Source organism: Aythya marila (genome assembly GCF_965140915.1).
Source record: "Aythya marila genome assembly, chromosome: 19".
Taxonomy (NCBI): domain Eukaryota; kingdom Metazoa; phylum Chordata; class Aves; order Anseriformes; family Anatidae; genus Aythya; species Aythya marila.
The window spans coordinates 4,625,415-4,638,209 of NC_139060.1; the positions used below are offsets into that span (position 1 = coordinate 4,625,415).

General features: G+C 46.4%; 1 protein-coding gene across 1 annotated transcript in view; it reads right to left on the minus strand.

Moving 5' to 3' along the window:
* BRINP1 (BMP/retinoic acid inducible neural specific 1) overlaps positions 1 to 12,545 on the minus strand; it is a gene marked incomplete at its 5' end in the record, with an annotated part of 57,335 nt that extends 44,790 nt beyond the window's left edge. Inside the window, one exon of the mRNA XM_082775281.1 lies at positions 12,328 to 12,545. Within this exon, the coding sequence (XP_082631407.1) occupies positions 12,328 to 12,545 (218 nt within the window). The remainder of the gene's footprint in view (positions 1 to 12,327) is intronic.
* Positions 12,546 to 12,795: the final 250 nt, after the last annotated feature.

A 12,795-nucleotide genomic window follows, 5' to 3' on the forward strand; every position in this document is an offset into this window, starting at 1 on the left:
ATCTCTCTCTTTTGCCGTAGTCACTAGTGACCTGAGTTTGGGACATCAAAAATGTGTTGAAGCCAATTCATCAGCCTTAAGCACTTCATTGCCAACAAAAGAAAACACGTTGGCAAAACCTTTCTTTGAGGAAAACATTTTCTACTCCCCAGAGACAACGTTGTTACACCTAAATCGCAAAGACTGTGCCATCCTGCCTTTTGCCTTCCCCCATCCTTCTGGAAGCACCCAGCTCTCCTCCCTTTCAGTGTGCAATCCCTATCACTATGAGAAGTAATCCCACCCCAGTGGCACAAACACTTGCAAGACTCTGGCAGAGAGCTGAGCAGCTTCCACACCCAACAGCAGGCAGCAGCTGTGCTTACAGCAACTCTGCCTTTGATGCTGACCCACAGCCATGCAGGAGACAATCACCAGTGGAGCTGATATGCTCAAGTGGGGAGATAAAGCACGGTGTTTTTTTTTAAAATGTGGTGAAAATATCTCAGTCCCCAGGAGTGAAAACAATAAACTTGCTTTTATGCCTTTTCTGCAGAAGAAAAATCAGCCCAAATACAGTTGGCAATTATCCTGTAAGCTTATTATATAGAGTAGCATTCAGCCCCTTCCACACTCTTGATTACTCCTTTGTTATGTGCTAGAAGAGCGGGTAGGACTTTTTCTGTCCCCTACTATTTCACAGGATGGTATCTCCAGATTTCCTTTAGTCCGCTACAGGGCCATGCAAGATGCTCCCAGTACCTCAGTAGCTGAGTGCACCTCAACCATCAATGCTCATGTCTGCACAGAGATGTGTGAGGCTCTGGGAACATCCACAAGCATGGGATGTGCTCTGCTACCTCCCTACCTCTTCAGTGGGCATGGGTAAATTTGTCTGGGGATAGCAAGCCCACCACTTAATGGTGATGGTGGCAATCCTTTCATCTTGTCATGGAAGCATCCCTGTCTTGGTATGTCTGTGTGAAAATACTCCAGGAATAAAGTGCCCCCGAGTGATGCATGCGCTTCACAGAAACAATAGAGCAAGTTGTTGCAACACCTGATTAATTAGGTTCATCTGAGATTATCACACGATTAACAAAACATCAATTCTGGTATTGCCAGCGTTCACAAGTGTCTGTTCAGTGTACAATCTAGTGGTAGGGTGGAAGACTCTGGAATATATTTGCAACGCTATTGCTCTGTGACTTGTTTTCCCTACTTATGCAGCCTGACGAGATTTACCATTATGAATCACCCCACAAAACTACCTTCAAACTCAAATTTAATAACCTAAGTATTATGAAGATCAATATTATGGCTACTCTCATTCATATGATTAGTGCTAATATCATTCTGGGAAATATTCATGCTGCAGTAGTGACTAGAGACTGGGATTAAGAGGAGATCCTCAGCATCCATACAGAAGACAAGGCGCTGTTCTCTCCAGCTGTGTCCTGAAGTGCAGTACTCAATCTCCGAGTCTCCATGGGTTTGGATATTTTATGTAAGTTATCTAATAAGATAACAAACCAGCCTTACAATCCCTACAGCCATATTGCTAACTGTTTGAAAATCATGAGTCAGCCTCCAAAAAAGAATTAAGAGATTGGTTTTAAAATTCATGAGACTTTAAAATCTGATAAACTTCAGGGTTCCTTTTTTTTTTTCTTTTTCTTCTTCTTTTTTTTTTTTTTTTTCTTTTTTCTTTTTGGCTTCTGCTTTCTGAGTATGTAGGAGTCATATTATCAAGTTTTCCTCAGCAATTATGAGGGCCGTAAACTTACTTTAAAAATTGAGTTGAGACTCTTACATAATCACAGGACTCTAAAAGTGTGGGCTTTGAAGAGACGCTAAATAATCTTGAGATACAGCTTCACCATGTGACTCAGCACCACTCAGCTGCTGAATCAGAATGGCACAGATTTCAAATATCAAATACTTCCCTGAAACAGTCGGGAGTCTTTTTGGGCAGGAAGGGGAAAGTCTGAGACTTTCACAGTCTGCTTGTGTATTGCAGATAGGGGGAAGGCAGGGAAGAAAGGAGGTAAAGTGCAAGGAGAAAAACTTAGTCTGGTAGGGATTAATCATTGAGCTTTAACCAGAGATGAAGGTAGCAACCTTCTTTTCTTCTTATTTTCTTATTTTCTTATTCTCTTAATCATGCAACACACAGTTTGCCCTGTGTACCAAGCTCTCTCATTAGTGTTAGCCAGGCTGTACAGCTGCACTCCCCAGGGAAAGTCCCAGATATTTGGAGGGGAGTAAAAAGTACTGTTCTTTCTGTTTTTCAGCTCAAGAGCTGGAAGCTAACACTAAAATATTTAATGTTGAATATGCCATAGACAGCTTTTCCTTTGCTGAGAGGGAAAGAATCAGTGTGGAAGAAAGGAGAGCTAAAGCAAAATGAGGTCGGGAGGGACATGCACAACAAAAACACCTTTGCCCTCCTGACACATAATGCTGGGTTTCACCTCGTCCTTCTTCCACCTCTGAGTAGCTGTGGGGAGGCAGTATCCACCCCTGGTCTGTGTTTGTGTTCTCATCCAGGCTGAATGGCAGGGAGCTGCCAGAAGCTACCAGCCCATGAATCCCGTTTTCAGCTTACAAAGGGATGCTTTTATTACAGAAATGACAAGATCTCTAGCCATGTCAGCACAGTCAATATCAGGATGCTTGTCAGAGCTGTGACTAAGTCAAACAGGCCCCAGCTCTAAGTTATAGGGGAGCAGCTTTTCTCTGCCTTTTCATGGTGCTCATTCCTGGGAATGAAAGGTTGTTGCAGTATTGAGCACACTGGAGTCTCCAGTCCCTGGTGTGCTGGCTGAGAGCATAGCCATCAAATAAAGTTTTTCTTCAACGAACCTTCAACAAACCTTGCCAAAGGTGCACCCCTGTGAGATGGAGAGCATCTTGAGGCTCCTGCTCCTTAGCTTGTCTCTAAAATGTCTGCTTGCTCCCTGCTGAAACTGATGGCAGGAGAGAACACAGCAAAGGCAGCATTTGCTGGCTTTTGGGCCAGCAAGTGTAGAAGGGTGGCAGGCCGTAGGCATAACAAACCATTCATCCCTAATAGCTGGGCTAAAGAGCTCTGAGAGGCAAAACATCACCTGCTGTAACCCTGGAACAGAGAATTTCCATCTTGCTGCTTAAAAAGTGCTGCTCCCCATTGGCACAGCAGAGCCTGCAGGAGCCCAGCACAGTCAGCTGACTCGTGCCACCGCTGGACAAGGGCTGTGCAGAAGCAGAGGTCGTGTTAGTGGGGGATTTGGCCCAGCCAGGCTGCATGAGAGCCATGTACAGCAACTGAGAGCACCCCACTGAAACTGTGACATAGCCCAGCTCCTGTGGAAATTGTCCTCTCTCGTTGCAAGCAGAAGCACAAGCCTGGATGGGAGTTTGATGCAGTGGCTTCCCCTCCTGGCTGCTTTCCCCTCTGCTGAGAGCTGGCTGTGCATTAAAGCAGATGTTGCTTGCACTCAGGTCATGTTTCCAAGCTTCCCTTCACAGTCATAAGGGCTGGAGATGCTTCCCTCCCTCCCCACACTCGTTCCTTAATTAAAGCTTAAATTCTGATGTCGTCACAGGACTGCAGGAGCAGGGCCCCAGGCAGGCACTTAGTGCTCGGCGCTGTCAGCAGGACTTTGATTTAGAAGCCCAGAAAATACTTGGGAGAATCCCATCTCCTCGCTGCACCCCAGCTAGGGTCAGAGCTGAGGGCTGGCCTCTGGGACAGGCTGGAGGCTTCACCTCAGGCAAAATGTGGGGATCATTGGGGTGGAAGCCTGCAAGGTGACACGGGTGGGAAATTGGGTCTGATCGCCCCAGGCATGGAGCTTCAGCCCTGCATGGCTTTGATTTCATGCTGATGATAGGAGAAAAACCTCACCCAAGGGGCTGGCCCAAGCCCTTCTTCCCTCCTGGTCCAGGTAAAGCTGATTCCTGGATTTCTTTTTGGGGGTGTCCTTGGGTTCTGTACCTGCATTTAATAGTTCAGCATGGGATGCCAGCCTGGATGGCTCTGACTGCCCCAGTGGGACGTGTCTTGTTCCATTTACAGAGGCTGGTGGGTGGCAATCAGCAAAAAAGAAAGGAAAAAGGAAAAAAAAAATACATACTTTCTGGAACCCAAGGGAAACATTAGAGGGATCCAGAAATAGAAAAACCCCTATAATAGGTACAGTCATGCCATCTCCCAGTGCTACTGGTGCCAGAACAAAATTATTCCGGGATGACTTTTTTTTTTTTTTAATGTAACAGCTTCTCTGCTGATATAAGCATCTGCTTGACTTAAAAGCAGAATTGATAATCTGCTCACCAAAAAAAAAAAAAAAAAAAAAAAAAGTGAAGGCTTCTCCTTGGCTTGTTAGCCTTTAAAATATGCTCCCAACCCACTGGACCGTGGTCTGCTGGTCTGAAGAAATCAGAGAGGAGCACAGTGCTCTGGCAGCAAGCTTGGAGCAGCCTTGGGAGGTGAGCTGGGGAAAGCTCCCCTCTTCCTGCATAGGGGAACAAAGACCCCACCAAGGTATCCAAGGGGCTTCCTTCCAGCCCAACAGGGTGCAGAGATCATGGGAAAGAGGCAGTGATTCAAAATATTTGTCTGAGCTTCTTCTGGGCTTTGTTGGGAGGATGGTTGGGATATTTCACTCTGGGCTTAGAAAGTGGATTCCTGTGCTTGGGTCTGCAGCTCTGCAGAGCTGTGCTAAAGCTCAGCTGATCCAATGAACGGTTTATCCAGGTCAGCAGGCAGGGCACCAGTTAGTGCTGTGCCTTGCTGGGCATGCAGCTCCTGTGCATGCTCTTTTGCAGAGGAACTGGCCTGTCCTAACCACAAGCACCCTGCCAGGACACAAACTTACCAACTAACACCGCTTCTGCAGCATTTCCTATGGCATGGACGCGTGCTGCCAAGTGGAGATGAGGGGCTGCCTTTCCCCAAAGCTTGCCCAGCTGTTAGCAGCTCTGAGCCTATCAAAGCCTGGTGCCACTTATCCTTCCGCTTGCCCTCTATTCTCAAGAATATCAAAGAGAAGGAGAGGTGTGTCCTTCTGTCAACTCCTGCAGCTGCCAGGGCTGCTCGCGAGCCCTTGCCATCTGAATCCAAACGCAGCCAGCACAGCTGCTTCTCCAGCCCCGACGAGGGCCAAGCTCCTCGCCTGCTCAGCCCAGCAGCTCCCAGGGCTTAGTGCTGCACAGCTCAGCCCCAGCCATTCCCTGCCACCCCTCCTGCCTCTCCTCCTCTCATACGAAAAGCTTTCCATAGGCAGGGTGGCTTTACATGCAAGGAACGTAACGAGGCCGGGCCCTGAACTGCATGAAGAATGAAGGCAGCGGTTGAAGGAGAGGCTGTGTGGTGGGGTGGGCTGCTTTCCACACAGATCTGAAGGGCTTGAGCTTGCCAAGAGGCTGCGTTAGAGCTGGTGAGACAGGAATGCAAATCGTGGCTCCCTTGTAAAGTTGCATAAACTTGTAGTAATGTCATTTTTAGATTAACATTTACATTGAGGACAACACTGGAAGGCTTCATTGTTTGCAAGCACTATGGAAATAGATTTAAATTTTTTTGGTTTACACACATTTATTTACAAGGCATTTACTGATTACAAACCAATGTACATCACTCGTTTACATGCATAATGTAAACTATGGAGATTTTGTATTTTTTTTTGCCATTCAGTGCCGTACAGATTCCTATTGCTCATTCCACTCAGAGGCAAGAGCCTCCTTTCATCTCAGCTCCCTCTGTCCTTCAGTTGTTGCCTTGCCTCCCCGAAAAGAGCCTTGCCTCTGACTGGAACACATAAAAGTTGATGTCCCCTTTAAACAGAATGCATAAAAACCTAATAGGAAAACCTTGTCAGCAGAACTTCAGCATGACTAGAAAAGCCAAAGCAAAAATTAAAAAGCCTAACAGTGCCTAACAGGTTGTACCAGCGCAGAGCATTGCCTTACTGCTGTTTGAGAAGAACCTTCACGGAGCTTTTTGGGATGCTTCAGGCATCCAAAAACAACTGGAACAGGACTGAAAGCTTGCCAGGATATGTGTGCCAGAGAGGAACAAGTACTACAGGCATGCTGGATGGTTTAGCTCAGTCAGTAGCACCTGGGTCTCAGCATCCATCTGGGTTTTGGACAAGCTTGAGTCTTCCCACAGCAAAGCTGCCACCCCACTGCCTGTCCTGGCTGTGTCTCCCATGCCCAGCGGTGCTGGTGGGACACACACACAAACATATATATATCTTAGCATCCTATATATAACATATTTTATCCTAGGATGCTAAAATCTGAACCCAAGAGATAGCAAATCTCAACCCTGGAAAACTATTAGATTTCAAAATCTAAGGAAAGCCAGATTTTTTATTTATTTGTTTGTTTTGGCTCCTTGATAGTTTCAAGGACATAAAAACTATTTGCAAATTCAACACAAATGGAATGAGTAGGTTTAGAAGCAACCGGCTGAACCAAATACACTCAAAATCAAAGTGTTTCCCTTTTGACACCTTTAAATAGCATTAGTTGGCTTTGTGTTTTGAGGTGAATTTTTATGCTATAAAAAGTGGGGAAAAAAAATATTGGTTTTCACTGGATTAAAAAAATGAAAACAAACAGCCAAGCTTAAACATACCACTGAGCCTAAAATGAAATGTTTTGATTTTTTCATTTTACTGAAAAGTTGAACAAACATCAGTTTCAGATCAACCCATTTTTAATGTTATTTTTCTTCTGTACAACCAGTGAACCACAAAATCAATTATTTGTGCAGCTCTGGTGACCAGTAGATTAAATTCAATGCAATAGCGAAACAGCAAAAAGAGTCAATGAGGAGTGGAGAGATGGGAGAAAAAAAAATGAACTGAAAAAAAATGGTGAAAGCAGCTGTAATAGAGCTTGTCTCTGCCCAAACTTAGCATGCAGCTTCACAAATACTTTAATACAACTCTAACCCATGTTGCTGCTGAAAGCAGTAGTCTCCTCTGTCTCCTTGCTGCCTCCAGCCATGCAGCCCTGTCCCTTTATTAGCAGCTGAGTAAACAATCAGTGAGGCTGGAAAAGTGATCTGGTGTAAATTAACTTTTTTTTTTTTTTTTTTTTTTTCTCCTGCCAGCTTAGTTTTCTGCTGGATCAGTTCCTCAGTTGTGAAAATCACAGGTTTGAAAGAAACCTGCCTGCTCTGGTCAAGAAAGGCAAAACTTCTGTACCAGAAACAGGCATCAAAAGCTCATGTTCATTAGCCAGATTGTGCAAGTCCAGTGCCTGAAATAAAGAATGAATTCTCCCCTCACTTAGAAATAACAAAATCTCATAATGCACGCATCTGGACACCCAGGGCACGCAGCCTCACCAACCCTGCTGCTGTGCAGGGCCGGGGCAGTGCTGCAATCACCACAACAGACTCCCCAGCAGGTAAATTGGTGACTTCCCATTGCGTATTTATGTCACAGATAATCTGGCTCATTGTTTTAACTTGTGATGCTGTAAAACTTTGAACGTTTTGTGAGACAGTTTTGTTAGACCAAATTGTTTTTTTCCTTCCCCTCTTTTCTTTTTCTTTCTTCCAAAATCTAAGCAACAGAGAAGCATCTCACGTCATGGTAATTCTCTTCCTCTTTGCTGAGGGAATGACACATTTAGAGAGCACGTAGCTGCTCAGATTTGTGGGTTTTCTAGGACTAAATAAAAATCTCTAGTGTGGCCAGGCTGCCTTTAGTAGTGCAAATCTCTTTATGAGCTCCCAGTTTAGTGTCCACTCTGAATCAGAGAACCAGGGAAACCACAGATCTGTTCGTGAGACAGGACCCTGGGGGATCCCTCACCCAACCTCCCACTTGAAGCAGAACTATCACCAGCTCATAAGCACCTCCAAGGGTGGAGAGCCCCCCCACCTCTCCTGTCCCAGCGCAGCACCACCAGTAAAACAACATCCTGGGGATAAAAAATAAGTTTTCTTCTCCCTGGGCACCATCCCAAGCAATTTATGGCTCACTTGGTGCAGCCAGTTACTCACAATCTGTCCTGTCTCGGGAGCTGTATTTTCTTTTTATATATCCAGAGACCTTACTGTAAATGGGGTATATAAGTACTCGCTTTTGTCCTGTTTCTCTGTGGTTGGGGGGACAGGACAGGACTGGCTGGTCCATGGGCATGTACATCTTGCAGCATTTAATTATCTCCCCAGCAATGTGGAGGAAATTTAATTGTCTTCCCAGCAGTGTGCTGTCATCTCCACTTCTAAGTTGAGGAAACTGAGGCACGAAAAAATGAGTTTGTTTCATGGCACCATGGCAAGAAAAAAGGGGTGACACAACAGCATAGCTCCAAGAAGTTGGCTGAAGCTATTAAATGCCGTGTGGTGGTAACAGGAAAGGTTTCTGGTCTGAGCATTGCCCTAGTCCCAAAGTCAAATCAAGCTGAGCTTCATCCATTTTCCAGCCCTTGTGCAGCATCTCGCACCCCAGGCTCTCATGACTAGGAACAACAACAGGGACAGTGATAATGAATATTCAGACATCCCACAAACCACTCACAGCATCTGCCATCCTATCTGCATTAGCATCTGAGTGCACAGATAATGATCAAAGCAACATTTTCCTGCCAGAGGCCCCCCTAAACCAGCCTTATTAGTGTGAATCGATGCTGATTAATGTGCCTCTTTAATGCAGTTGTACCTACCCCTACTGCCCATGATTCAGTATAAAACAGCCCCCACTTTGCTTGCCTTCCTCCCAGTATCGCATGCACAATGCAAACTTTGACTGAGAGCACCCGTGAAATCAGTTTGGACCAAATCTTGCAAGAAAAAGTCCTAAAGTCTGCTAAAATGCAAAACACAGAAGGAGGGAATGAGTCTTTGGAGACTGTGACACGAGCTGCCTTTTTGTGCCAGGATGTTTCAGGCATCCTATGAAAAGATATCGGCAGCTACGCTGCTGTACAGCAGCTCTGCCCGTGCGGTGTATTAATAGCCTTGCTACCCAAAACAGGCTCTTCCTTGCTGCTGACAGATATTTGGACTTCACCTGTAATGGGAGAAGGTTTGCATTTTTTATTCTGATGCTGCTTCTTTTTTAAAGTCGCCTGTGAAAATTAGAAAGTGCTGCGTGTTGCCTTACACTGCTGCGTAACATCGAGAGCAGCTTCCTCTCGGTGGGTTTTCAGTGTAAATGACACGCTCCTAATGTGCTGTGTCCACACTCCTGCACAGCAAGACACTGGGGAAATCACCACTAAACTGGCAACAGCGTTTTGATTAGGGACGGGTGAGGTCCTCTCGCCTGTTTTCACATCCACTCCAAAACCTCGGGTGCTGTGGCTGGGTTGAGATCTGCTGCTGTTGGTCTTGGGAGAAGAGCAGCGGTCAGGGCAAACCTCATCCAACAAAATTTCAGGTGCCAAAAGGAACTGACTGAGGGACAAACCAACCAATTAAAAAATAAATAAATAAATAAATAAATAAATAAATCTGTAAGAAAAGGAGCATGGAAAGAGGAAAGAGTGCAGAAATTCCCATGCTCTAAGTGGGCTGCTTTCCGGAGGAAAGAAAAGTCACTCTTACTGCAGGATACGTGCTGCCCTTGGGCCAGTGTAGTGCAAAGAGCAATTGAGAGACATCATTTGGGAGGAAAGAGGCTTCTATCCTGGAATTAAGCAGTTGACAAAATCCCAACAGCTTTACAGATTTCGAAGTCAATTTAAGGAGCCCGCAAAATGAGATTTTCTCCTCATGGCTTTTGGTAAAATGACAGGTTCTGGAGGCGGGGCTCCAAGTCCAGCCTTAGCTGCTGGGAACTCCGCTAATTCACCACAGCGAGGCTGATTTGGGCACTGCTTAAATAATGTGTGGGCCCAATTTTCAAGTGACTGGTCCTGCAAACAGGGACAAATATTAGAAGAAAATAACCCTCCGAGTCTGGCCAGTCCCATACCTAACGGCCCCATATGCTCTCCTGAAGGACCCGAGGGCTCCCCCTCTGCTCTGCTGGCTGCAGTGGGACCTAAAGCCAGTCCCAGAGCACTTCCACCATGATGTACGGCCAAGAGATGCCTCCCTATGTGGCCTTCGCTGTCTTTCCACCTCCCTCTGGACCCTGTGCCTAACCACTTCCACCAGGCCGTCTCACCTCCGAATATTTCTGTGAATAATGACTTTTCCAGCACTGCCTCTGCTTCTGACTGTTTGCGAGACTCTTTTCAGACCCCTCCCCATGCCCCCAGGCCTCCCACGCATGCAGATGCTGCTGTCTTTGCCTCCCGTGTGCACAGAGGTTGCACACTGTTCTCCCTGTGCTAGAAGTCTCTCAGATAAATACTTTGGTAATATCCAGCAGAAATAAAGTAATACAGATCCTTTTTCACTTCCCATGTATAAAATTCACCCTGAACTAAGATAAACCTTCAAATTCTTAGCAGTCTCCTACAGACCAAAGGGGAATTTGCTCCTCACCCCATAGTAGATAAAATTACAAATCACAGGCTTCATATTAAAGCAAGATTTTAGCTCCTTTACTAGAATGGGAACAGCAAAGCTGTGGTGCAGCCTGTCTGCTCTGGGTGTGAATTCTCTGTTGCAGGAAACCTTTCATGAGAGGTTGCTCACAAACCTGTCAGATGAACCACAGGTACGGGCTGAGCCCGCCTAGGGGAAGCAGCATGGATTAGATGACCTCTCAAGGTCCTTGCAGCCCCTTTTCTCCATGATTCTCTGAGACAGGATCCCTGGCTTGATGGATCTCTGCCCTGACCTACCCTGACAGCCCTTGGAGGTGTCTGAATGCATCCATTGCATGCATTTCCCTCCCGCTGCAGCTTCTGGAGCCTGCTGGGGTAGCGTTTAGTGCTAAAGAGCTCTTTAGCAAAGGGCAGAGCCACTGCCAGGACACTGTGTGGGGCAGAGGAGCACAGCCCTGATCCAGCAGGGCAGGGGGAAGCCAGGGTTATCCACAATCAGCAGTTGTGTATAACGTAACTATCCACATATCCACAAAACCTTTTTTTTTTTTTTTTTTTTTTTGAAAAAGACATCTTTTCTCTGCTCCTCTGTATAAGCAAAGTCTGTGAGATATCCTCAGAGGAAGCATGGCAGCCTTATTTCTGCTTTTTGCGGCTGTTGTCCCCCAGGCTGTTTGGAACAAGGAGGACAAGCCAGGACAACGTCTTCAACCCATGCTAACCTGCCCCTGCTCCGCGGGCTGGTGTGAGGGGAGGGGATGCTGCACTCCCCGCAGGCCACGATGGGACAGGCAAAACTCATTTTTCTTCCCTGCACATCGGTGATGTCTCACATGTTGCTGCTACCCCGCAAGTGCTTTTGGCTTTCTGCCCATGGGAGAAGGCTGCCTGCACACACATGGTTTTCAGCCCCCACTGACCCCCAGAAAACACGTGTGTGTGTGTCTCTGTGTGCATGTTGCCAGTAGGCTCTTCGCTAGCACTTTCCTACCCACTAGTTTGTGTAGCTATGTTTGCAAGTGTCTTTCCGAAGCACGACGGGGATATATAATTATGGAAATGTGCACATGGCTATGAGATTTTGGTCTTTGGGTTTTAGCCCAAATCTCATGATTCTTGCTGGCTTATTCCCCTTCCTTCCAAAGTGCCTGCTGCTGTAATAGGAGGCTCACTTGAGCACCCCAGCTTTTCATATTCAAATAACAAAAAGATAAGTATGTTTCTGGATATCACAGCTGCCAAGAAGCACTTGAAACAGGCAACAACAAAGGCTTGAAAAACCTAGAAGGCAAAGGAAAATCCAAATTCTGCCTATTTTCTGTAGTTTTTTAATTGAATGACTTTCAAACCCAGCTCACAGTTCTGGAGGCAAGTCTGACTCATGCACGGAGATCATCTGCAGAGGCCTGCAGTAAGCGGCACACAGCTAGGACGCAGGCACAGCAGCGTGAGAACTGCCATACCAACGTGTGCCTTGTATTTATGGCTGTTCGTGCTTTGTGAACCTAAAGCTGTTGGCAGAGCACATGTGTGAATTCGATACAGATGCTTGGTCTGCCCATTGGGACAGATCTGAGAAACTTGCTTGTGAACCTGACTTTGAATTTTTTGCCTGTCCCAAAAAGTGCACACCCACACCTGTGGTCCTTTTTCATCTCATTCTACATTGTGCACACTGCCAGGGCACTGCGGTGCCTTCATCTCATGATCAGAGCACTACATCCGAGCCTCTGAAGCAATCTGCATTGCCAGCTGAGGGCTGTGGGCAACCAGAGAAGCATCTCCAGGTGGAACGGGTGCAGTGGCGCATCCCCCCCCCTTGACTAGGCCTCAAGCCCAAGGGACCTGTCTGGGTTCCCACCACCGCACAGCTACGGGAGCCGCAGCAAACCAACGTACCTGTATATTTTATATCTGGTTGTAAATCCTTGACGATGTCTTTCCACAAAGGATAAGTAGCTCCGCGAGTGGTGGAAGGGCCCCCTGTCTGAAATAAGCCAATCAAACTCCTTGGAGACATGTTGGTTGGTGGCAGCGGGGTCCTGGTGGGAGGGCTGTACTAGTATATGGTCCCATATAAACAGGAGGTAGAGGAACTCAACAAGCCTCCAGTTCATGCTTTTCTGTCTGCCTTTTTCCTCTCATTCTTGCTCCATTCTGTGGAGTCCTGTTGAAAAAGAGAGGGAAGAGGGGGAAGGAAGGAGAGAGAAAGAAACGGAGGGAGGGGAGGGAGAAGGGAGAGAAAGAGAGAGTTTAGAAATAGGAATTGCTTTGATCCTTTGACAAGTGTCTCTCAGGGTAAAAGAGACATGAAAAAATCACATTTTAAAAGCCTTCAGTCTGTCTGCGTTGCTGCTTGGAGTATCT